At 49.3% G+C, this 25,770-nt stretch overlaps 1 protein-coding gene across 7 annotated transcripts in view; it reads left to right on the forward strand.

Annotated features, from left to right (window-relative positions):
- USP31 (ubiquitin specific peptidase 31) overlaps positions 1 to 25,770 on the forward strand; it is a 31,975-nt gene that overhangs the window by 4,450 nt on the left and 1,755 nt on the right. For 2 of the 7 annotated variants that reach the window (XR_004243348.1, XR_004243349.1), the window contains exons 2-16: positions 7,529 to 7,666; positions 8,147 to 8,235; positions 9,114 to 9,206; positions 10,334 to 10,469; positions 10,975 to 11,119; positions 11,886 to 12,069; positions 12,587 to 12,698; positions 12,937 to 13,031; positions 13,567 to 13,644; positions 13,835 to 13,964; positions 15,225 to 15,344; positions 15,501 to 15,726; positions 16,103 to 16,261; positions 16,981 to 17,133; positions 18,123 to 20,178. Coding sequence is in view for 3 of the 7 variants with exons in the window: in XM_032125688.1 (XP_031981579.1) it covers positions 7,529 to 7,666; positions 8,147 to 8,235; positions 9,114 to 9,206; positions 10,334 to 10,469; positions 10,975 to 11,119; positions 11,886 to 12,069; positions 12,587 to 12,698; positions 12,937 to 13,031; positions 13,567 to 13,644; positions 13,835 to 13,964; positions 15,225 to 15,344; positions 15,501 to 15,726; positions 16,103 to 16,261; positions 16,981 to 17,133; positions 18,123 to 19,663 (3,399 nt within the window). In the remaining 4 variants the exon portion in view is untranslated. Of the gene's footprint in view, positions 1 to 6,535; positions 6,560 to 7,528; positions 7,667 to 8,146; positions 8,236 to 9,113; positions 9,207 to 10,333; positions 10,470 to 10,974; positions 11,120 to 11,885; positions 12,070 to 12,586; positions 12,699 to 12,936; positions 13,032 to 13,566; positions 13,645 to 13,834; positions 13,965 to 15,224; positions 15,345 to 15,500; positions 15,727 to 16,102; positions 16,262 to 16,980; positions 17,134 to 18,122; positions 25,717 to 25,770 lie in introns of those variants that run through there. The other 5 variants (XR_004243350.1, XM_032125688.1, XM_032125689.1 and 2 more) reach the window with 5 other exon arrangements.

Below are 25,770 nucleotides of genomic sequence, written 5' to 3' on the forward strand. Positions count from 1 at the left end.
TGGGAGTTAATCACTAACTCCTGAGTTATGAAGGAGCTCCTGGAAAGTGTTGACATGCTCAGATCTTTGCCTCCTGTTGAAGCTGCAGTGAGAGCAGTTCTCAGCGGGGGCTGCTGGGCCAGCGTGGGTGTCAGGAGCCTTTGGTCCTGCTCACAGAAATGTCAGCCCCGGGCCCTTCTGCCCACCAGAGCCCTTGTGCATTGCTAATGGGGCCAGTGATGTGTGAAATGTGATCTCCTGGATTGTATTTAATTATCTTGCTCTCTGCCTAGCACAGGATAAGTTATTTTATTCTGGATATGGTCCACTGCTTATTCCTAAAATATTTCCACAGAGAGCAAACTGTCCTCCCTCTGAACAGAGGGATGGAAGAAAGGGACATGAAAGAAGAAATGTGGGACTCTTCATCCTTCCCTTCTGGTCCCTTGGCTCTTGGTTCCTGGTGCTTCAGCTTCTGTGTTGATCTAAAGAGGCTTTGAGTGGGTTAGGTGATAGGGGATCTTGAAGTGCTTGTTGCAGTTCAGTCCAGGTGCTTCCAGTGGTGGCATCCTACTGAGGAAGCTTGTCCTAGGGCTGCTCTGGGAATTGGAGTTGACACACTTTCCTTGAAACAAAAAGCAAGTTACAAATTTTCTACATAATTTTGATGATGGTTCTTGACATTATGGAAATGTGGTTCACTGGGATCATGAAGGTCTAGCAGTCTTGCCACGTTACACCCTTTTTTTTTAATGTTAATTATCAATGAGATGTAAGTCCATTACTGTATGTGTGGTTTGTTTTGTTTTGCTTATTTTCTTGCATATTTTTCCTTACAATTGCTTTACTCGCTTTCTACACACATCTCTAAACCCCCTGGGAAGGGTTTCCTGCAGCAGATCTGGCTGCCTTAAGGCAGTGGTCTGACTTATCTATGAAATCCAAATGCTTTTCTGGGGATTTCTGTGTTGTGCTTCAAACTTTGATCTGAGTGAGTGCAGCACAAGGCTGGGGAGCCAAGGCTGAGAGGCAGAGTCTGGAGGTTGGATGTGGTTTGCTGAGGGGGTTCTGTTGGAGGGGGCAGCAGAAGTGTGGTGTGGGTGCTCCCCTCTGGAGCAGAGGGTCGGGCGAGGCAGGAGAAGAGATCCCAGTGTGGAACAGCACTGCCAGGTGGCCCTGGGGGTTGGCAGGACCCTCTGTGAGGCTGGAAGGGCATTGTACATCATTGCCAAAATGTGCTTTCTGTCTTCTGAGCTTCCAGGTTCTTATTTCCATGCTGCCTGTGCAAAATGACACATGGTGAAAGTATGAGAACTGTGTTGTGCCTGGCAGCCCATGGAAGCGGTGAGGGGGATGTGTGTTCCCAGGCAGCTTAATTGGATCTGTGTTGCTCTGTGCTTTGTACATGGCCATGCTTGATTGGAGTGAACCCATTCTTGCTGCCATTTGAGCAAAGCACTGCTTAATGAACTTGTTGGCATATGATTGTCAGTGAAGTGAATGTTTGTTATAAAGTGCAAGGGGAGGCTTCTCAGAGTGGTAATGATGGGATCCCCTCATCTCAGTTTCTGTGTCCAACTTGGGACCTGAAGCAAAGCCTGGAGAGAGCAGGAGAGGCATAGGTGTGCAGCTGGAGCACTCCTTGGGCTGCTGAGCCCAGCCTTCACATCCATCCTCTGTGTCAGCATTTACTGATAGTTCTTTACCGAACTGCTTCACATTCGTGGTGTTCTCCTGCTCCTCAATCCCTTATTCCTTTGAATCCCACCAGTTGCTCTACCAGTGTAGCAGGAAAACAAGTTCCTGCTGAATAATACGGGATTTCTGCTCTTTATAAGGGTGAATTCTCCCAGCAGCCAGCAACCGACTCCTGGCAGTGCCTTTGGCAGGCAAGACCTGCACCCCTGGGAAAGGCCTGGAAAGGAGTGTGCCAGCTGGGGAATGCAGCACCCACAGCCCACCTCCATGTCCGTGCGCACACACAGCAGCCCTGGACAGCATCATCTGGACAAACTTCACTCTCTCCTTATGCATTGAAGGAAGGTGGTTAATGAGGATTAACAGGCTTCAGCCAGGAAGAGTGAGAGTAGCTGCTGGCATGAGACAGGTGTTAGGCAGGGGCTGGTGGGATGATGCTTCTTGTTTGGGCTTGTTAAATGTGGTGGAGAATCCCTCTGGTGCTGGTGTGCTGCTCCCTGTAGTGCTCCTCTTGGCTTTGCTTCCTGAAGTATTCTCATAAGTGGCTGTGCTTATTCCCCTCTGCATTGCAGAGGGCAGGACTGTGTAGGGGCACGGGCTGCCCACAGAGCTGCCATGTCCCATGGGGTGCTGCCTCCTGAGGCCTGGTGCCTCTGGATGCCCACAGGGCAAGGGAGGAGTATTTTGTCCTGCCCTGGCTGCTGTGGTAGACCTCCTGCCATCGAAGCTCACTTCCCTGTTTGGTGCCTGTGGTAAGGCTGAGTCCACAGCGATCTCTTCTGCCCCAGGACTGGAGGAGCTCCCTTCCTGAGCCCTGGGGCCTGAACCACGCTGCTGGCTGGGTACTGGTCTCCTCAAAAAAGAACATCTCCAGAGGGGAGGAAAGTGCTCTCTGTGTGTGAGCAGAGTGATTCAGGTAAGTGGTTGTCTGCTGTAGAGCTTACCCAAATGCAAACCTGTGGTTGTGGTTTAAAAAAGAGGAATAGTGTGGTTGAGCATAACTCACTGTTCAACAGAAGATAAAGAATAGCCTTTCTCTCCTGTGCACGTGTGTCATTGGGTCAGGTCTCTAATGAGCTGACTTTGTCTGTTCATGTGCAAAATCCTTCCACAGCTGCTTCCTACCAGGGCCACACTGGAAAATAGCAGACTGGCATTTTTCCTCTAGTTGTCTTTGTGATCTGGAACAATAATAGCAGCAAAGAAGAGGCCAGTAGTTCAGCCCTTTTTTGATCTATTTATTGCATCTCTTTAGAGCAGTAGATGAATTATTATTAAACTTTCAGTGGCCTGATAAAAGTGATAATGTATCTTTGCTGTAAATCTGCTTTATGGACAGGCAGGCACTGGTATGGTTGCAGGGTGCTTGCAATAGGAGTACGTGAGTGGGATTGATAGGAAATTTTGATTTTCCCCCCTACGTCTTTGGATGGAGCCATTTCATTCAGGGTGTCTGTGTACCACTGCAGGCACATCTGGTGGAATGGAGGATCCATCCACCTCGTGCCAAGCTTGCAAGGGCTGAGCTGAGGAAAGGGCTGGAGGTGCTGTGCATTGTGGAAGGTGCTGGGAGGCAGCGTCAGAGTCCATTCCCACTCCTGGTGCTTCACAGCTCAAACAGCTGCACTGGAATCGTTCTGGAGTCTTTCTTAATACCCTGCAATGCTGGACAGAGGCTGGTCAGATGTGCCAACTATACTTACAGGAGAACCAGATTAGGGGCAGAGGATTAACAGCTCTTGGGGGTTGGTAAATGTGGTGTTTTTCATGCGTTTTTAAAGCATTTGCTTCATAACTCTGTATCTGCATCCAGTTACAGTTGCTGTTGCATTACTGCAGGACCAGCAAAATGAGGTGTTGTCTTCTCTTAAGTGATGAACAAAGAGGAGTGAAAGTTTAGGGTTATGGCAAAGGCAAGAAACCCTCTGGTGGGCTGGAAGGGCAGACTTGGAAAGTAAATGTGGAGAGGTGCTGGGTGGCCAGTGCTCAGTGATGAGGTTCTTGCTCATTTGTCTGCTTTGCCTGTCAAATGTTCCTGGAGCTGTTCAGGAATGGCCAGTCTGGCTGCTGAGAGGCTGCAGTCCCCCATCCACAGCACAGGGTTGTGGGGACCTCCAGCTTCTGTACAGCCCTGTCTATGGCTGAGGGCTGTGGGGATCCCCCCATGCTGTTCTGCCCACTGCCCTGAGCCCAGCAGGGAGTTGGCATGGGGATAGGGAGGTGTGTGGGGCTGTGTTTGGTGCTGACCCACATCAGGCTGGGGGGCTGGCTGCACTTTAGGAGTTCCTGGTATTTGTCTCAGTTGTTAAATTGTTTATTTGAGTCGGCACCTCTATCTCTTTCAGATTTAATCATGTCCCTCAGCACTGCCTGTTCTGTGTGTCCATTGTTCCCCTCCACACCCGGCATGTCTGGGGTTGCTGCCGCAGCCCCCTGGAGCGGGTTGGGAGGAGGGCACACAGCATTCCCTGGAGGAGCAGCCGCAGAGGTTTAAGCAGTAATGGACCCACTTGTAGCAGCGCTGGCAGGAAGTGTGCGTGATGCTGGGAACACACTGCTGTTGCTGGAGTGTTTGTTTAGCGGAGTCTCTTGTGAGGAAGTTGCATCTGATATTTTGTAGTGCTTCCTGAATCACTTCCAACATCTTGTGATGTGTCTCCACAGGCAGCTCTTTATCCTTAGTCCACTCAGGCTGCAAGAGTGTTGAGAAAACCAGAGCAATTATGGAGATGCTTCTGAGACAAGCAGTGACAAAGATACAGAGCAAGGCACATGACTGCTGTGCATCCATGGATTCGCTGTGCTTGGGATTGGTACAGACAATTGGCTGCTGCCTGTGGGACACTGCATCTCCAGGGACACACATCAGTAAAAGCCGGGGAGGATCTGGACTGGAGTGATGTGCTGGGGAAGAGGCAATAAGAAATACTAGCCTGGGTTCCCAAAGTACTTATGTTTCTATCCCCTTTTCACTTGAAATACTGGATATGCTTCCTTGCAGCAATGCCAAGAGCCTTTTATCATCAGCTCTGTCTAGACGGGCCCTTGAAGTGCAGTGACAGTGCCTGTTGGCTGAGCTCACTGGGACAAAGGACACCAGATAAGGCTCCTGGCTCTGGCTGATGGGAGTGCGGGCCTGCTCCCATCACACCTGTTGGTATCTTGATGCAGAGGGACCACACACTGCTGGGGACGTGGCGGGTGTTTCAGCAGTTCTTTCCCTTGGCTCTCTGTGGTCAACTCACTGAGAAGAATGAGCTTGGCTTTGTTGTGACCTGCAGTGCTGTTGGAGCCTTCCTCCCTCAGTGAGAGTAAGGGACATCATCGCCTTGGTGCTGAGCTGGGCACAGTGGGTTGGGAAGGATGGGTACAGCTGTTAAAACTCAAGTGTGTTACTATAGGAGCATGGGTAACAGTTCTGGAGAGATGTAGTGAGGTAGCCACCTAAGACTGGACTGCAATCTCTGCTTCATGTGTTAGTGATTGATTTTCAGTTTGAAACTTGACACAGTAATTTAAGGGCTAAATTTAATTTTCAGTGTAGGTTTTTTTGAACTAAGTTAATGTTTGCAAAGCAAGTCTTCACATGTATGCCTTACATTCTTACCTGCATCATTGTCTGGGTGCATTCAGCTGAGCTTTCTTCTGAAGAAGGGCAAGAGGTATCAGGCTGGTACCTGAAGAGACTTTTTTGGATTCATTATTTTGATTATGTTTTATCATTTTATTTCTGCCAGTGGATCTTGCTTTGCTTAATGGAAACTAGGAGCAGAGAAGGCTGTTTGGTCTCCATTAATCTTCAAGTGCTTCAGATTTCTCTCCCCCATAAAAAGGTTTGTAGCAGTATCCCAAGCTGAAGTTACACTGGGCACCAAGCAGAGGTGCTGGGGTCACACCAGTGTGGCACAGAGAGTGTTGGCTGGGGACCACTCCCATGGTTCAGGCTGTGTGCACATATTTTATGTGGGAGGCTGCTGGTTCCTGCACAGCAAGGGCAGTAAATCTGCTGTCAGAAGGGCTGCACATATGTAATGAGAGCAGATTATATCTGTTTTCTATTTTTTTGCTGCCTTGAGACAGGTGGACAGATTATAGAGCATAGAGAGTATATGTTTATCAGTCCTTTCCTGCCTCTTTCATCACCAGCCCCCTCCCCGGTGACCCCATTTTCAGAGGGATAAAGCGAGCAACCCAACCTCATTTCTCAAATCTGTTGCAAAGTCTGATCAGGGGAGTGGAGGAGCTCTGGCATGAGGCGCATGTGCAGCCTGCTGGGCCTGGGCTCCGCAGCCTTCCCAGCATTCCTGCCTGCAGGTACTGTCTGGCCTCTGCTCGTGCAACTGTCCCTCTTGGGGATCCTGCTCAATAGGTCTGAGTCCTGTGTGAACAGTTTTTCTCTCCACAGGTGTGCCAGGGGATGTAGGTGCCGCGCTGTAACGGGGCACATGCTGGGCAGGATTCCCTTCCTGGGAGCCTGAAGCACAGGAAGGCTGGGGAGATGCTGAGTGACTGATGTGAGCTTTGCTGTGCACCTAGTTCTTAGAGAGAAGCTTGGTATTGACTTTGGGGACAGAATTACTGGAGTGGGTGTGTGGGAGCGGCTGTCCCATGTTTGGTAGGAGCAGGCTGGCTCTCCTGGCTGCAGCTGGTGCCTCCTTGGAGCAGCAGAATGTGCTGGCTTTTCCGTAGCAGTGGTGTTGTCTGCTTTCAGGAAGGAACCCGGGCTCAGCTGCTGAGGTCAGCCCACCCTGGCATGCTACTCCAGAGGCAATTCCAGCCGAATGCAGGTGCTGGTGCCTGGCTACCATTCCTCAGAACCTGTGCTGTGTTGCCCAGCGAGCAGTAAGGAGAACTGGCTGGCCATTTGGGACGGGTTTTGGAGGTAAAAGTGGAATCAGAGTTCTGGAGCAGAGAAAGTGTTTTCTGATGTTGGTGGGTAATGGCATTCCTTACTAAATCCTGTGTGGGCTTGTGGCGGCTTTTCAAGGAGGAGATGTCCTGAGGAAAGGGTGCGTGTGGCCTGATTGGAGGGGTCAGAGCAAACTTCTGCATTATGAAAGGTGTCTCCAAAGCTGCAGGGCAAGGATAAATCTGCAAAGACTAGATTTTGGCTGCTGATGAGCTTCAAGCCCTTCCCGTTCGTGTCTAGAAGAAAAACAGGTCTGAACTAATCCCTTGGTTGTGCTGGTGTCCTGAGACGGTGTTTCCAGAAATTCAAGAGTAAATTAGGTGGTTCTCCAGGCTCTCAGTGTGTATCCACAGCAGTGCCAGCTGTCCCTGTTGCAGCTGTGGCCAAGTCCCCCTGGTTCAGAATCCACCAGTCCAGCAGCACCCATCCCATGCTGTGCTGCTCCAGCATTGGTTTCTCTGGGACACTGTGGTTCCTTGTGTGCAGGGAAAGCTGCACCTCCCTGGCTGGTGATAGAAGATAGTGTTTGGGATGAGCCAGTTCTGCATAGTGGATTCTTAATACCCAGTGGAAAAAAATTCCATGGTGGCCTGTACTTGAGAGGGTGCTGATGGGAAGTAATTTTGCTACCTGCATGATGATCACAGACTCTAAAGGCATCGGTGATTTAGGTGTCCTGATCCTGGCTGAGTCCTGGAATTGTAGACCTCGATTATCATTGAGCACCTGCATCAATGTTTTGGGAAATGTGTGACCTCACCAAAGCTGCAATGAACTAGACAGAGTGTGTGGGCATTAGGAGACAAAATTCTTGTTTTGCTTCAGCTTGAACAGAAGATTTCATGCGGGCAGCAGTGTCAGATGCTGTGGGGCAGGGGTAGGTGTGATGGCACGGCTTCGGGTCTGTATCAGCTGTTGCTGCACTGCCTCTCCTCTCTGCAGAACATCGTGTCCAAGAACGCGATGCAGTACCGCGGGAACGCCCAGCACGATGCCCAGGAGTTCCTGCTTTGGCTCCTCGACAGAGTCCACGAGGATCTGAACAACGTGGTGAATTCCAGCGGCGTGCCTCCACTCAAGGTAAGGGATTCTGCTAGGAGACAATGTGGGAGTCTAACTTTGCACACAGGCTTTCCTTTTAAAGTAGTTCTCCCCATTGGCTTCTCAACTTCAATAGTTCAGATGGAACAAAAGCTTGGGTTAAAATACTGTTTGTTTCTGCCCTGGAAATGTAACCAGCTGTTCCACTAATCCCTGGCAAGTGCTCCCTGACACAGTTGTGTTTGAGTGGCCCTGCAATACCCAGGAGATGTTACCAGGGGGCTGCTGGGCCTTGTCAGGTGTGAGCCCCACGCCCTTCCCTGGGTTGCCATGCCCACCTCACCTTCCCGCATGCCCACCCCTTGGAGCAGAGTGTGCTTGGTAGTTAAAAATGCTTGTGGCATTTTTCTGGTGGTTTTGGCTAAGGAGGGTGCAAATTCAGCTGGCATTCTGGAGCCACCTGCTTGGTGCATCCCCCCACACCTCAGTGTGCCTCAAGGGTTTGTTCCTCTCTTTCAGCCGCCGCTGGAGGATGATGTGCTGCTTGAGGGCCCAGCCTTTCCCATCAGTAGCACTTTTGTGCAGGAACTCTTTCAAGCCCAGTACAGGTATTTTGTACATTTGTTGAATGTATGGGTGACCCCAGTATAACTCCAAATTGACACTAGCTCCCAGTACAGTTGGGACTGGTGTCACTGTGTTAACAGCTGTTTCTGAATTCCTGCTGAAGGGAATCTGAACTAAGACCTTGCTCTAGAGGAAAGAGAGAATTTCACTGCTTCAGATTTGGTATATTCTGTGTAAATCTGCAGTATGTACCACTGCACCTGTTCTTGTGCATCCTGAAAGTGAGTCAGTGCTTCATGAGCAAAGGTTCAAGAAAGCCCAGTGCTATGGGGCTCACCCTGACTGTCAGAGGGAAGAGCCCTTGGCAGGATCTGGAGGTGCCTGGGAGTTAGGGATCCTCAGTGTGTGCAGAGTGCTTGTCATCTGGCACTTGGGAATTCCGAGCTGAAGTTATCACTGTCCCTTCAGGGCTTTCCCTTGTGTTTCCCTACGTTCCGGGAAGAGAGCTTTCTAATTTCAGAGCTATTGGAAGAGAACAGCTGAATCACCAGTGTTCCTTGATGGCTTGTGCCTGTACTGCTGTAAGAATTGTAATTGCTGGGCTTTCTCCCCAGTATTTGCCAGCTTTTCCTTTGCAAAGGAGAAACTTAAGCCTGGTCTAAGACACAAAGCCATTGTAAGGTGCTGGTTGATTCTGAATGAGAGAGAATTCTTGTGTGGAGTTTATCCTGAGTAAGAGCTGTGTGCACCCCAGTGCTGACTGTTTCTGTCCCTGTCCTGTCACTTCACCTCTCTCCAAAGACAAAACCCTTCCAGGGTTTCCCGTTGGATCTGCTGTTGGTGAATGTGGGATGTGATGGTTGATACGTTCCCGATGAAGTGGGGTGTAACTCTGCCCTGTTATCCACGTTTGTCCCAGGTCCTCCCTGACGTGCCCTCATTGCCAGAAGCAAAGCAACACCTTCGACCCTTTTCTCTGCATCTCGCTGCCGATCCCTCTGCCCCACACTCGGTATGGAACTGTCCTGAACGTAATGTTGGCTCTTTCCCATGCATGTGGTGGTGTTTAATTTACTACAGCAGGAAGACAGATATCAGCAAAATTTCTGATAAGTCTTTTATAAAGATAGATAGGACCATATGGGGATTTTATGTTTTGCTTTGCAGGTAAAATGGAAAATTGAGCCTTTTACTTTTTTCAGAAAGGCCTATCCTTCCTATAGAATTAATTTTGGGGGAAAAAGTCTTTGATTCACATAAGCAAAATATTTTGCTTTTCACTTAATTTATAGCATTTTAAAATTAAAAAAGGGAAAAGGATGAAATGCACTTTTTTTTTTTTTTAGAACAGCCTCACTGGTCACTCCAATTTCAAAAAGTAAAGTTAAAATCTTTCCTGCAAAATGTTTTGCTTTTTTGAAAGACAGCTGATGCAAATGAAGCAAAGTGCTTCAGGGGAGGAAAAAAATCCAGATAAAGTATTCAAAGTGAAGATAGAGATGCACAGCAAAACTACTTGTGGTATAAACAAACTCCTTCACCTGGTGTTTGGATCCAGAAAACTTGTGTAGGTTCCAGAAGCAATGGAACAGAGTGATGATAGGGCAGATTAAACATTGCTCTGTCACACTTGCTTTGGAAATCCCTGCTTCACCACCGGATGGAGGCTGAGTGGGCTCTCCAGGGAAGGTGTCCCTGCCCTGTTCTCTCCCCAGGCAATGCTGCTGGCTGCTGTTGGAGGCAGGACTGAGGACTGAGAGGCAGCCTGTTCCCAGTAGCAGCTCTCCAAGTACTTCAAGGTGCTCTCTTACACTGTCCCAAACTTTCTTACAGGATCCTTATTGGAAAACTGATTGCCTTCTCATACACCATTTGGTTTTAACTCTGTGGGCCTTTTCTGAGATGTTTTACTTGTGGGAGCATGTAACACCAGGCCATGTAGTAAGAAAGGAGTCTGTAAATCAAACACGCTTGTCTGGCTGCAGCTGAGCGCAGCTCCAGTGTCAGATGGATCCAGACAGTCAGGAAGGCCCTGTACCTGGTGGGCAGCCTGGATGTGCCCAGGTTGGGCTGAGGCTGCTCCAGGCAGTGCCCAGAGGTGCTCAGCCCAGCCTAGCAGTGCTCCCATGCTCTCCACAGGCCACTCTACATCACCGTGGTGTACCAGGGCAAATGCTCACACTGCATGCGCATTGGGGTGGCCGTGCCCATCTCTGGAACAGTGGCCAGGCTGCGGGAGGCTGTCTCCTCGGAAACCAAGATACCCACGGAGCAGGTAATGGGCTGGGCTGCTCACCTGTTTGCCCTCCCTGGAGTGGGAGGGAGAGGGGAGGCTTTTGTCCCTTGTTGGATACGTAGGAATCGAATTCAGTATCCATGGTTGAACAGGGAAGCAAGGCAGTGGTGGAAATCTGGATCATGCTTTTCCCTGTGCATTGGCTGTTTGAATCCTAGTGATGTTAGAATAGCCCTCAGTGGAGTGTGTGGACCTGCCTGACCCTATGGTGACCTGCGCATGCTGGCAGTGAGGGAACCACTGGGTTCTGTAGGAAGAGCTTCTGGAAAGCTGTTGAATTCCACCAGAACCTCTCCATGTGTTGCTTTTACCCCAGCTTCTCGTTCATGGCTGTCTTTTTCCCTGTTCCTTGCTCCTGGCTGATGCCAGGATGTTTTGAGGAGTGCCATCCCTTAGCAGGAAAATCCCAGCTGAAGGACAGGGCACTGAGCTGAGCCAGGCGTGGGTGGTTTGATGGGTTCTGGTTTGCTTCTGCTGCCTGCAGATCGTGCTGACAGAGATGTACTACGATGGGTTCCATCGCTCCTTCTGCGACACCGACGACTTGGACACCATCCACGAGAGTGACTGCATTTTTGCCTTTGAGACCCCAGAGATCTTCAGGCCTGAGGGCATCCTCAGTCAGAGAGGTGAGTCAATAACTCTGCTTAATGCCCACCTCAGGTGACTAGTGAGGGAGGTTTGTGTGAGAAAAGAATGAGTCCCACAAGCTGTTGATGTTCTCGTGTATTGATTTCAGCTCTGACTTTGTCCAGGCTCACTCCAGAAGATTTAATAGTGTTGTCAGCTGGGAGGTTATCAAGCAGTGTTGTACACTCCTTTCTGCCTCTTCTCGGGGCTGATGCTGCAGGCCAGGCTAGCTTAATGTGAAATCTCTTGTCAGGCTTAATTTAAAGACCTGCTAGGGACCAGATGAAGCCACTGAAATTGTGTTATTTAAAATCAGATTGCTAGTGATGAATAAACAGTCTCAGGAATGAACAAACACTTTCTCTTTCCAAGCTCAAACCCCTTGGCCTCTGCATGTCCCCTCACTGAAAGGGAGCTGTGATGTCCTGGGCAAATGAAGTGTGATCAAAGGCAAATTTTATTATTGAAAGTAACAAGTTGGGTTCCTGGCACTTTAGTTTTTCTTGTGGGCAGTAAAAGCTGAGAGTGCTTGTACAACCCACTGCGAAAAATCAGAGGAGGAGCACTTGCATATTATGTCCTTCTCTAAAGAAACAGTCACTGCAAAAGGTAATTGCTCTTTGAAGCCTTCGTACAAGTGATGAAAATGCTCCTGATTCCATACTGACCCTCTCCTCTGCAGCCCAAGGAGGGTTTCTTGAGGGGGCATCAGGGCACTAAAGGCAAATGACATAATAAAATCTTTCATTTCTCCTAATTTTTCAGGAATACATGTGAACAATAACCTGAATAACTTGAAATGTGGCACTGAGCACTCCCGAACAATAGCTTACTCTCAAGGAACAGTGAAGTCTGGAAAACTGGAACAGTCCTGTCCTAAACTAGCAGCAAATGACAAGATTGTCTTGCTGGTGTGTAACAGAGCATGCACTGGACAGCAGAGCAAAAGGTGACTGGCAGCAGTATGGTTGGAGTTACTCTTCTGGCTGCTTCCTAAACTGACCTGGATTTTACTCTCCTGTAGTATAGGCTCCAGGTGAAGGAACAGCAGCTTGCATTTCTAGCTCACATCAGGTGCTAAAGAACATGTTGATCAAAAAGCATTAATGGGTGCAGCAAAATATTTCTAATTTTGGTGAACTTCAAGTATTGCATTACTGTAAAGGAGCTAATGCAGCCAAGTTGGGAGGATATACCACCTCTGTAGAGCTGTCTGGTTTGAGAGCAGCACATTTGACCAGATCCTGTTATGGGTGGGAATTTTAAATTAGAGTGAAAATGGGAGGAGGGGGAGAAGTGAGAAACAACCATGGCAAAAGCATTTGTATCAACTGGAGCCTGAGAACTGCCTCAGCCTCTGAAGCTTCACAAAACTTCACGTGAAGTTCTCCCAGGTAGTTTGGGGTTCTGATTGCTGAACGGGATAATCTTTTAATTGTTCCCTCAAATGCTTCTCCTTCCCATAGGTTTGGCTTGCCCTTTGTGTTGCACTTGGAAAAAACAATTGCTTGGGATATTCTGCAGAAGGAAATTCTGGAGAAGATGCAGTATTTCCTGCGGCCTGCAGCCTGCTTGCAGGTGAGACAAATGTCCTCTCTGGTCACCACAGAGAAGCTATTGGATGCACAGGCTCCATTGCTGTACCTCAGCCCTCTCTCAGCTCATTGGTGCAGGCATATTTGAGACCTTGTACATTTGCTTTCTCATGTCAAACATGTTCTAGGGTAAAGTCTTTGTCAGCCAGTGCTGAGAGCAATTTGCATGTGGGCAGGTTGGGTTGGAGCCCCTGAGGTGGTCTCTGCTCTCCCTATTGCAGGTTTGCCCGTTCAGCTTGCGAGTGGTCAGTGTTGTGGGCATAACATACTTGCTACCTCAGGAGGAGCGACCCCTCTGCCACCCAACAGTGGAAAGGTGAGCTGGCCCTTGGGTGCTGAGACCTCCCCAGGAGTGGAGAGAGGTGTGTTAGCTGGGAACTCTGTGTTAACCATGCAGTCCAGAACAGTCCTGGTGTGGATGTGTGGAATGGACTGCAGAGGCCTGAGGAGCAGGGAAATGATGGAGCATCCTCAGGAAGCTGTGTGAGAATACCTCAGCTGTGTGTCATGCCATCTGGAGTCTGTCCTCTCTGGAAATGGAGAACAGAATGAAAATATTACTCCCACTATTTTTAATTTTTTTCTTGTGCCTGTTATTCTTTAGAAATGTTGGTAGATGCCTGTTCTGTAGCAGGTATATGTTGCCTTACAGAACTTGCATACTTGGATGAAGGCATTAGCCAGCTTTGCCAAGTTTTTTGCTGTGTGAATTCCATTTACTCCAATGCAAACTTGAGCTGTGGGAGTGGAGGAAGGATGAAGGGCTTGTGGAGAGAAATTATGTGCATGTAGAAGATAGTGTAGACTTTGTATTGAAAGATGATCTGACTTCTGTCTGCTCCTCTCTGCAGGGCATTGAAGTCATGCGGACAGGGGGGAACCGCTCATGTGAAATTAGTGGTAGAATGGGACAAAGAAACTAAAGATTAGTAAGTATGAAGTAAAAAACCTCAAAGTGTGTTCACCTCACAATTGCTGCTTGCAGCTTGCTTGTGTGAACTGTGCATCCTTCAGCAAACGTGAGACCACTCAAATTCCACCTGTGCCCAGCCCCTGTCTGCAGGGACAGCCTGGGGAGCAAGGGGATGTGCTGGTAAATGTGGTGTCTCCCTGATGCAGCTTGTTTGTGAATACAGAAGAGGAGTATATTCCAGACTCTGAAAGCGTCCGCCAGCAGAGAGAGCTTCATCATCAACCTCAGATCTGCACTTTATCTCAGTGTTTCCAACTGTACACCAAAGAGGAACAGGTAGATATAGACTGTGTACTCTGGCTTGTTCACATGCTGCAGGAACTCCCTCACTCCAGAGCAGGTCATTTTTGCAAACATTGATTCCTTGTGACAGGAGAATAGATTTCTAACACAAGACTGTGCTGCTGACGGAGCTCCTCTGCAGTGAGAAGCTTGTGGGAGGTCCTGCTGCTGGGTTCTTTGCTGCCCAGATGTTGATACAAGAACTTAGTCCTCTCTTTGGCAATTTCCTCCTTGTGAAATAGTATAAAGGATTAGAACTATGTGGCTTCATGGGAAAGTCCTGGAGCAATTGTGTGTTCCCAAGCTTGAGCAGGGCTGGGGTGGGCTCAGGCAGCCCCCACTGAGTGGGGCCCTCCCCAAACAGTAGCCCAGTGACCACAGAGCTCAGTTCTGCAGGAACATGGCTGCTCCCCTGTTCTGGCTCTGCTTGTGGTGTATGAGGCTGAAGAGGGTGAGTGATGGTGTGCCACAGGCAGGCTAGAGAGGGCTCTGACCTTGCCCCTGCCTGGCACATGGAAGCCATCTGAATTCCTTTGGCAGTCTCTAATCTGCTGTACAAAGGGCTGGTCTGGAGGTAGCCTTTGCACCCAGGACTGAGCTGTAATAATTTTGGAGCCTCTCTTGGTTGCTTCTTTCAGAGGTGAGGGAGGAATTGTTTGACAGCTTAAATCTCTGCGGCTGCTGAGTTATCTTAGCACTGGGCTGTGGAGGGAGGCTTGGGGGACAGGGAGAGTCTTCAGTGTGTAACTCTGTGCTGTTGGGACTACGGAGGAAGAGGATTCCCAGAGGGCAGTGAGGTGTCAGAGGTGACATCCAAAGTACACCTTTCTTCTTTCTGTTCTGATGTTTTTCTGCTTTTTTTTTTCCTGCTTTTTTTTTTTCTACTGCTGGTTTTCTTGTGAGAATACTTTTCAGGCTGCCAAGCCTGCCTGCTTTTTGCCTTGGTTTTTCCTTCTCCCCTTCCAAGGCATTGGCATTTATAAGGTGCAAAAAAGCCCTCTGCACAGCAGCACTGGCTGGATTCTGCCTTGCAGCAGGAAGTGCCTCCTGAATGAGGCACCAATGTCTCTGCTTGTCACTTTGAAAAGCATTATTGGGAACGCTGCATTTCCAGTGAGTGTGATAAATGCTGGAGGGAGATGAGGCAGAGAGATCAGTGTCTGCACTGGGCTTGGGGCAGCAGAAGATCAGTGGTGTGGTGCAAGCTGCCTTGGAATTTGAAAACCAATACCCACTCCTGCCCATTCCTTGTAGCTTGCCCCAGATGATGCATGGCGATGCCCACACTGTAAGCAGCTGCAGCAGGGTAGCATCACACTGAGCCTCTGGACCTTACCTGATGTTCTCATCATACATCTGAAAAGGTTTAGACAGGTAAGGATGCCTGTAGTGTTCCTGGAGGACTGCTGAGTGATGTGAGTAGACCCCCCTCATTAGAAGCAGCCATTCTGCCCTATGTGTTTCTCAGCTGGGGTTTTCCAGTCATCGTGGCCTTGGGCCTCTGCAGCTTGTGCTATTCTCTGTACACAGGAAGGAGACCGAAGGATGAAACTTCAGAACATGGTTAAATTTCCCTTGAGTGGCTTGGACATGACTCCTCACGTTGTGAAACGCAGCCAGAGCAGCTGGAGCCTGCCATCGCACTGGTCACCTTGGAGGAAACCCTATGGCCTCGGCAGAGATCCTGAGGACTATATCTATGACCTGTATGCTGTCTGCAACCACCATGGCACCATGCAAGGGGGACACTACACAGGCAAGTGTCCTGCTATGCTATCTATGGTGGAGCCATTCACAGAGAAACTGGTTATATTTCTGTATGGAGTCAGACTGATGGAAGCAGAGTGCCATAAGTTACGGAAGGTGAAGTGAATGGAGTCACCCCAAATGATGTTCTGTTCTGAGCGGTAATGTTGGACAAAGAAAAGTCCTGAAATGTAAGCTGTTTATTATGTTCTGGCAGCCTCAGGCTTCCATCTTGCCAGTCAGACTGGAAGATGATGCAAGAATAAATCTGTTCCTCGTATTCTCCTCTGAGTCCATTATAGCAGATAAGGTTATGTTAAATATCATAGAGCAAACTTGAGAGTAGTAGGAGTGAGGGAGTCTTACAGTAATGTATTATTTCTTAGCATATTGCAAGAATTCTGTTGATGGCCAGTGGTACTGCTTCGATGACAGTGAAGTTCAGCAACTTTCTGAAAGTGAAGTCTGCAAGCAGACAGCTTACATCTTGTTCTACCAGCGACGCACAGCGATCCCCTCATGGTCTGCCAACAGCTCGGTGGCAGGTAAGCCCTGCTGGCACTGTCTAGGGGTGGCTATAAGTTGTCTTTCATGGATAGTTTGTCCTTCTGAAGAATTTTCTACCCAACTCTGCTTAAGCCCCCACTCTGTGTCCCAGAACTCAGCAAGGCTTGTCTGAGTCTATGGGTGTGTGTCAGGGGCCGTGGGAACCTTGGGAACCTTCCACCTCTTCTGCTAAGGCAGTTTTGGCAGGGAGGCTATGGAGATGGGGGTAGCCCCTATGCCCCTACAAGTGTCTGCTCAGAGCTGCCGTTGTCAAAACCAGGACATCAAATCGTGGCTCGCTCCTTCCCTGTGGCAGCACTCTGAGTCCCAAGGAGGCACTGGGTAGCGCATGTGTTGGTGGAATCCAGGATGAGCTGTGGGCAGGTGCAAGGCTTGGTGACCTGCCTTCGGGAAAAAAGAGATTTTTGGGGTGCTAGGGTGGCAGCTGAAACGTCGCCACTGCCTGCATGCTGGTATTCACAGCACACTGGGACAAGTGCAGTTCTGTCTTCCTATTCTGACCATAACTGCTCCCTAAGAGGAAAGCCCCATTCCCTTGGCAGTGTCTGGATGCTGGGGCCATGAGGGCCGGCTCCAGGTGTCTGCCAAAGCCAGAGCAGTGCAGTGTGTGCCCAGTGTACCTGACTCCCTGGCCTGCCAGGGTTCTGTGTGTGTGCGGCCGTGCGCTGCTGACCTGTCCCGTGCCCGGTCCTTGCAGGCTCCACGAGCTCGTCGCTGTGCGAGCACTGGGTCAGCCGGCTCCCGGGCAGCAAGCAGCCCAGCATCGCCTCCGCCGCCTCCTCGCGCCGCACCTCCCTCGCCTCGCTCTCTGAGTCGGTGGAGCTGACTGGGGAACGGAGTGAAGATGATGGTGTGTATCATTACTGGGGGGAAAACTGGGCCACTTGTCTTTGTGTTGCAAGATTCTTACTAAAATAGCTGCAAAATCTGTGGTTGCACGGGACAGTTATTCCAGAAACTGAGACAGGCAGACGCTGTCTCAGTAAGAGCACAGGTGGGCTTTTGTCTCGTATGAAAGGTTGAGGAGGACAGGGCAGGAACCTTAAGGAGCCTTTCAAAGAAAGCGAGTGCCATCAGCAACACCTCTCAGTCAGGAACTTCTGTACTTGTGTTCTCTCTGGGTCTCGCTGCGTCACCTTTGCAGAGTGGTTGACACAGTGCTGACAGATTTAGCATAGGCACTAATTGCTTGTTGCTGTGCTGCTGGATGGTCCCAGGGAGTGGGGGGAGATGCAAATTCACTCATGCACTCATGCACACTCCACACACTGCCTTGTAACTTCTGACAATGTGGAGCTTCATGGGTCAGTCAGAGCATTTGGAAGCTGGTGGGGAGATGTCCCTGCAGCAGTGCTGTGACAGCTGTCAGGTCTGGCCATGGAAGTTGCACTTCTAAAATACTTACATTTTGAGTTTCTAAATACAATTACATCACTTGATCTAGAGGTGGGAATCCTACTTTGCCTTTCACAAATTGCTCTGGGAAATACTCTTTAATACAGAATCATAATCCTAGCTGGTGATCTCCTTGCCAGTTTCAAGGACTTTAGAGGTACAAACCCTGTGTTTTATCTCCTTCTGCTCAGGCATGAGAGAAGAATCTGGGTTATCAGTTTTAGAGGCTTCAGAGAGTTACTCCTGGGTGACCACTAGCAAATAACAGTTGTTGGATTCCTCATTCAGCTTTTGAGCAAGAAACTGTGTCTGCAGCCTGCATGGAGAGACACATAGTGTGGTGTGGGGGCGCTGCTTGGCCCTTGTGGGGAAATGCAGATGGGTGAGGTAAACCATCTGCAGCCTTGGCTTTCCCACTGAGTCTGTCACTTGCTTTCTCTGCAGGAGGATTTTCAACTCGACCATTTGTAAGGAGTGTCCAACGTCAGAGCTTGTCATCCAGATCCTCCGTCACCAGCCCACTGGCAGTGAGTGAAAATGGTGTCAGGCCGTCGTGGTCACTCTCTGCAAAACTGCAGTTCCGCTCCAACTCCCCGTCACGCTTCTCTGGAGATTCCCCAGTACATACCTCTGCTTCCACCCTGGAGAAGATCGGGGAAGCTGCTGATGATAAAGTCTCCACCTCATGCTTTGGCAGCCTGAGGAATCTCTCTAGCAGCTACTTGGAGCCCTGTGACAGCAGTCGGCGAGAGCACAGGACGGCTCGCAGAGCCCCTTTGGCTGTCATGGAAGGGGCGTTCAGGGAAGAGTCCGTTGTAAGGACATCTAGCTCAGACCTTTCAGATGGGTATGGTAAAAGCTCTGTGCAGCCGGATAGGAATCACCCTGCTCTGGACCCTTTTGATAACAACAATCAAATCGCCTTTGTTGACCAGAGTGATTCTGTGGACAGCTCCCCAGTGAAGGAGGTGAAAGCCCCAAGTGGGACAGGGTTGGCTGCAGAGAAGGCACATGACACCCCTAAGAAGGGTCACAGCTCCAAAGGAGCTTCTGAGCCGGACAAAAGTTTGAGGAAGGGAAGGACAGTCTTAGCTACCCAAGAGACCAAAGTCTCTCACTCTTCCCCTCCACTGAAGAGTTCTCAGAAAGCTTCCCGGTCTAGAAGTAAGACAGACTCTTCTAGGGTCAGCGGGCGACACGGGTCTCCTGCTCCCACTCAGGCTAGGAAGGATCACAGCACGAAGCCGTTGGAGGCATCTGTCCCATCAGCTCAACAGAAGCAGAAGTCAGGTTCTTCTCCATCCTCCACAGCTGCCAAGAAAACCCCATCAGGCTCATTGACTAAGGGCTCTTCGTCTGGGAAGAGCCGGACTTCCGACCGCAGCCTCAGCAGGGAGGGCTCCAAGATCAGCCTGGGGTCGGATAAAACGAGCATTACCAGCAGCTCAAGAACGAGCTCCCCACGGATCAGCCACTCCAGGAGTGACAGCAGGGCAGTGGACAGCAAGCACGTGCGCAGCTCCTCCATGGCCAACCTGCGGTCTCCAAATGTTGGCGTGCGTTCTGGGTTGAAGAGGGACAGCAAGTCGGAAGAGAAGGGTTTGTCTTTCTTCAAATCAGCCTTAAGGCAGAAGGAGACACGGAGGTCAGCAGACCTGGGGAAGACGACAATGCTTTCAAAAAAGACAGGGAGTGTCAGTTCCAAGTCAGGCAGTAAAAATGTGCTGGAGGACAAACCAGAGAAAGGTGGTGTTCCACCAGCCTCTCAAACCAATGCCAACATTACTACAAAAGAAAAACTTGTCTCAAAAGATGCCACATCTAACAAACATTCTCTGCTATCCAGTCGCAAGTCCAAGTCTTCCCAGCTAGATCCCGGAGTCCAGTCTCCTCCTTCCAGTGGCAAGCAGTCAGCTGACAAGCCACTGAAAAAATTACCTTCCAGCATGCAGGTGTCCGTACGGCCTTCTCTGGAACCTCAGTGAAATGCTGCAATCCAGGTGTCTTTTCTTCTGCTGAGAAGCTAATTTATTCTGAGCTCTTGTTTTTTGTTCATGTGCCTAATGTATGTTTTGAGGAGAAGTTAACTGCAAGTTGTTAAAGCGCCTTTGATTCTGCCATCAAACCAAATAGCCACAGGCAGCCAGCACTGGTGCAAGTAGCCTAGCTGGAGTCATTGTTGAACATGAATGCAGCTGTCCCATAGCACTTGTACAGGAGTCTCTGTTGAAAGTGCAACAACTTTCTCCAGATTGGAGGGTTGGAATCTGACCCCCAGTTGTACTGACACTGGTGTGCTTTGTAGAGCTGTGAACTGATATTCCTTTGGTCTTGTTCCGAGTGGGCTGTGTCCACACTGGTGTATGGCCTTGAGCTGTGGAGGATGCAAAGGAAACTGGAGAGACTGTCGCTTCTTTCTGCTCTCAACTCTCTCTCCCTGCTCCCCTCCATTTCCAAGCTTTCTAAAGGGCAATATTTCAACACTAATGTTGTTTCTCAGGTATATACTCAGCCAGTATAGGAGGGACTAGCATTAGTGACGGACAGAAAGTGTCTCTGTGTGCGTCTGTGTAATAGATTTAATTTTTGCATTCCAACAGCAGGAGGTTTGAAATGTAACCTGCAGTTTTTGTTGCTATGTGTATGAAGAGTTTTGCTTTGTCCATACCTAAGGCAACCTCTACCCTGTCCTGTTTAACTACTTTCTTCTGAAATGCTCTGCTAAACAACAGAAGAAATCCCTGGGCAGCAGCTGGTGGCCGACTCGTCCTGTGGAAGCAGTGCAATAGGAGAGTTGTGTCCACGTATACCTGGATGGCCGTGATGCTGTCAGGATGCCCCTATTCAAACTCCTGGGAAGCATTTCCTAATGTGCTCAGACCCTTATCATAGTGATATAACTAAGCCTCCATTATCTCTAGGGGTGATGTTTAGATCAAGTGTCATCCTGCCCTCTCTGAGCATGCTTTGGCAGACCCCTTTGTGTGGGTTGGCAGGGCTGTACCCAAACCCCCAGAGCAGTTTTCCTGTTCTCTAGAGTGCTGTATCCCTCTGGCATGCTCGTCCCCTTCCCATGGGTCTGGCTGCCACGTGTCCCTCAGTGGAAGGTTCCCCTTCTTGTTTGGATGACAGCCTCCATCAGGGTCAAAACACTACATCTACTGATGTCTTTGTTTACATGCGCTTCTTACAGGGGAGATTCCTCAAGTTCTGTAAGGTTCCTCTTAAGGTAGATTTCTTAAGTCCGTTTACATACATGTGGTGTAATTTTTTTTTAAATTCCATGAGTTTTTATTGATGTGCTGCTTATCCTTTGTGTCCGCAGCCTGTCGTGTAGGTTGTGACAAGGTGGGCAATGTGCTGGACATGCTCTCTGCTGAGCGAGGTCTGTGCCTGTCCAGTCCAGTGGCAGAGCTTCTCTGGGCATAGCTTTGGGCCAGGCACATGTATGCTCTGTACCATCAGCATAACAAACTGGCTTGTGCCACCTCCCTTGCTGAGGTGCTGCTCACCGTGCAGGCAGTCTTGCCCCCAGGTCTGCTGGGCACCTTGCTGCTCTGTGATCTCTTTTCTGCTCACCACACCTGCAGCAAGCTTGGGAAGGAAGGGCTGGGGGTAACTGGCTCCTCAGAGTGTCTATGGGGCTGAGCTGGGAGTGCCATCAAGTTGGGGTCAGTGTGTGAGGGGTGATGTTTCTGCAATGTAACCCTTGCAGCATCCTGGTTATGTCCTGCTGCATCCCCTTCACATGCCCCAGCAGTGCCCACAGCCTGCACATGTAATGCCCTGACTGTTCCGACCCGAACGTGACCATCCCCTCAGTGCAGTCCTTCACCCGGGCATTGTTTCAGTCTCATTTATTGCAGCAACAAGAAGCAAAGATTGCATTGCTTGCTTCTGAAATGTATGACTTGGATTATTCTTGGATTATTTTCTGTTACATCCAGCAGAGCAGATAAGACTTGCTTGACATTGCAGTACTTAAATTACTCCTTGAAATGTTGATGTTGAAGTATTTGTTTAAGGTTTTATCTGTATTAAGGTCTTACACTGTCTTGGCTCTTTTCTTGTAACAACTCTTCTAGCAAGAATGTAAATCCAGTGGCTCATGCTGGCTTGGCTTGGGATCTTTAATAGACAGAACTACTCTCTGTGCATTTTACCATGGACATTTGTGAAAGGTTATTTTTATCAAATGACATTTTCTTTTCATGCCATCACTCACTGAAGGAGTTTAAACTGGAAGCTGGTGTGTGGATTTTGAGGTGGTTTTGCTCCTGTGCTGCATGCCTGAAGGGAATTTGAAGCCATGTCCAAATCTGTGTTTTAGCTGAACACCAGTTCAGTGTTTTTATCTGGAGCAAGTGAATGGTCCTTGGAGTTCCCATCTGGGCAGAAGGGAGGTGGAGGTCATGGTATTCCAGCAGCTGATAAAAGTAGTTGAACCCCTGCAATCCCATGAGATGCAATCTCACTCTTTCTGCACATTTTCTGTAATTCCTGATGCTAATTGCTGCCAGCTCCAGCACTATCTGCTCTCTTTATGCTGCCAGACTGGATTTCTCTGTCCCTCTGGAACAGCAGCTCTGGTGTACAGGCTCCTTGCTCTGCAGGGGAGTGTGGTGGGCAGAAGGGGCTGCACTGACAGTACCCTCATCTCTGAGCGGGTGGGATGCTGCTCCTCTCTGGTGGGTTTTCTGCTTGGGAGGGCTTTGCTTAGGATGTCCTCAGGCAAACCCCATGGTTTGACTTACAAGGGGCGCACCAGAGTTCATGTGGAACATAAGACACACACCAGGCAAAATGTCAAAGTGCAGTCTCTGGGAAGCACGGTCCCTGCTCAGTGTCTGTGTCCGCTCTGTGTCAGGGCACCTGGGAACACAGCTGCTCACATCACTCCGCACCTCTGCTCGTTGGTGTCACACATCTTTTGTAGTAAATGAGCTTCCTTGCGCAGGAGAGGGTTGAAGGGTGTGGGTCCAGGAAGCACTGTTCACTGGGAGTGTTAATCAAAGCCTTGTTGTTGTTACAGTCATGACTCCATCAATGAAGTAGGAGAAATGTTTCTGAAACTGAATGTAGGTTATTACAGGCCCTACTTAAAGGGATTTGGGGAAAAATCATCAGTCTTCTGCAAGTCTCCTTGCTTTAAAGCAGACTTATCTCTTGTCCCTTTCGTGTGTAGGAACTCCTGTCCATGGTATTGTGTTGTCCAGCTGCCAGGATGTGGCATGGTACCAGGGAACACTGGAGAGAGGGATCTGCCAAGTCCTAGATGCCAACACCACCGTGGCTTTGCATATGGATCCTTCAAGCAGCAGTGGCTTGAGGCTATTCTGGAGCAGCTGCATGTACATGGTCATCTCGTAAAGTTCCTGTTAGCCATCAGAAGCACTCGTGGCTGTGGGGGAGGTGGGCTCTGCCATCTCCCAGAGGCTGCTGCTGCCCAGGGACCTCCACCTCCCCTGGGTGGTGACGTGTGGGGCCTGTAGGTCTCACGGGCATCTGAGTGGGATGGGAGCAGCTGCTGCCAGGTCTGCCCTGCCAGTCCTGCCCAGCCTGTCTGGGGATGGCAGGGTCTGGGATCCTCCTGCCAAGGACTTGGAAGCAAAGGTGTACAGGGTGGCCTCACGGTGATGGGAAATGCCTGGCAAGGGGGAGGCCCAGCAGTGTCCCTGCTCCCAAACAGGTGAGCTCCAAGGCAAAGCAGGCTTTCAGGCAGTGTGTTTCCAATCGGCGCTGGGTTGGAGTCACCTGTGCCAGCATGTGACTTGTGTTTCACCCCACCTCCGTAGTCTGCCACTTATTCCTGCTCCTGGAATTGGCCCTCTGGGTGCAGGAGAGCAGCGCCTTCATTCCAGTGCTCGATTCCTACAGGAGTCACCTAGAGACTTTTTTTTACCCTTTTTGGGCTGTGTCTTTTGGATAGTGTTTAGTAGTATTCAAGTTATAAGCACATTTTCAATGACATGTATTGAAGAGGCACCTTTTATTTGTATTAATCACATTTGATAGACAATTTGGTGCCTACAGTTCTCTGTAACTTGTGTCTCACTTTGCGTGTGTGTAAATTGTTAACCCTTTCAGACTTATCAAATATGGATTAATAAACACAAGATGCTTAGGATAGAAAGCTAGCAGCTTAATTGCACTTCTCCCACTGCAAGTGCCCTCATCTGCTGTCACTGCAGGGGTTTTGCTTTCTGAAGCTGAAACTTGAGCATGATCAACCATTTTTCTCAGTGCGAGGCAGCTTGCATGGCCGTGCTGTCCCCGATGCATGTCCCTACTAACTATGCAAGCCTCTAGCCCAGCCACGGCTCCAGAGCACTGCCTGGAGTCTGTGCTGCTGCCTCGTGGTGCAGCTGCTGCTGGCACACAGGAGCATGTCCCTGGGTTCCTGCTTCCTTTGCACATCTTTGACTCTTTCCTTTGCAGGATTCTGCGTTACTGACAAGGCTGGAGCGTAATGTAAGGTTAGAGGGATCGGAGCAGGGAAATGAGAACAAACTGATTTCTATTTTGTGTTGTTTTTCCTTTTGTTAGCAGGGCGACCTGCTCAGGGTTCTGTGCGTAGCCTGCCATTCTGTGTCATGTAAGGGCATGCCTGTGCTGTGAGGAGGGGCAGGCAGGTGCCCGGAGCCATGCGGGCACTCAGAGCTGCTGTGAGTGTCCGTGTGAGGGGAGCGGTTCCCAGTTGTCCTTGTGCTGCCCATGCTGGTCTTGGGCCTTTGCCTGCCTTTCTGGGGGAGCCCTGGCTGCCCGTGGGGGTAGCTGGTCTGCCTGTCCATGCTCCAGAACCCTGTGGTGTCGGGGTTTGAGCCATGTCCTGCTGGACAGCAGGTCCCCTGGGGCACCCGTGTGTGCCACATGGCCAGGGCAGCTGGTGAGGGCTGGCCTGGGCTTTGTGCAGGTTCCAGGACTCCTCCTGGTTCTTGGCCCTGCAGCTTCAGTGCCCTCCCCTTGGTCAGCCAGCATGGAGAGCATTTGGAAACAACATTCCAAATAATTTTACTGTTGGGTGTTGTTTTTTTTATTTCGGTTTGGTTTGGGTTTTTTTGTATCTTTGTTATTTGCCTACTAATCCAAAAGAATTTGGCAGTATCTAATGATACCTGTGGAGGGAACTGAAATTTAGTTTTAATCTGTGGTGAGATGAAAGTTCTACGTGGTTTTCTCAACAAAAGCACCGTAAAGCAGTTACTATTAAGAGCTTTATTTTGTAAAAGCAAAGTACCTGAAGACTTGTACAATGTCTGTGTTAGGTCTAAAGGCTTAGGGACTCTTCTATTTTTTTAAAGGTGATAGCACTCAATTTATCTGCAAATAATGTTTTTTAAAAGACACAGATTAAAACTAAGTGTAACCACCAGTCCTGGCTCACTCAGCCCTGCAGCGCACATGCGCCGGCCTCAGGCTATTGTGGCATTTGTGAGTGCAATAAACCCCTTTGGAGGTGCTACATTGCCTTGGGTAGGGTAACACAAGGGAATCCAGGCCACAAGTGGCTCCATTACTGTCCTGTGGCCTTCCAAGTATGAATTTGTACAGATTTGCTCACCACCTGTGCCTCACCATTGGTTAAAATTGAATTTTAAGTCCTGTTGCAAATGCAGTTTCTCTTCTGGACACAATGTCAGATTTTACACTGGAATATCTACAGTTCTCAAACTGCATGTCACATCACTGTACCTGGTACAGGGACGTGGGGCTTTCCCACACCTTTGATATTCTCCTCTGTATTTTAATGTTTTTGACCTGTACAGTAATTGGAAAGCAGGCTGTCTTTACTTGCGGTTGAACATTGTACCATAAATTTTAAATTATTTGAGGACAACTGCATGAGACTGTGTCAATGCCTTTTATTATTTATTTGTATGTTTTATTATTCGAGGTGTATGCACTTTTAATATGCAGAATTTATATTTTTATGTTAGAAATCATTTTCTTTCAGAAAGAAGAGTTTGAATATGAGGAATTGGAATTAAGTGCAAAAAGGGGAATATGTAATGAAATACAATAAATTTATTACTAGGCATCCTGCCTGAGTGAGCGTTTTTCCAGGCTGCAGGCTTCAGCTTGCTGTGTTCCT

This window comes from Corvus moneduloides, chromosome 16 (assembly GCF_009650955.1).
Source record: "Corvus moneduloides isolate bCorMon1 chromosome 16, bCorMon1.pri, whole genome shotgun sequence".
NCBI lineage: Eukaryota > Metazoa > Chordata > Aves > Passeriformes > Corvidae > Corvus > Corvus moneduloides.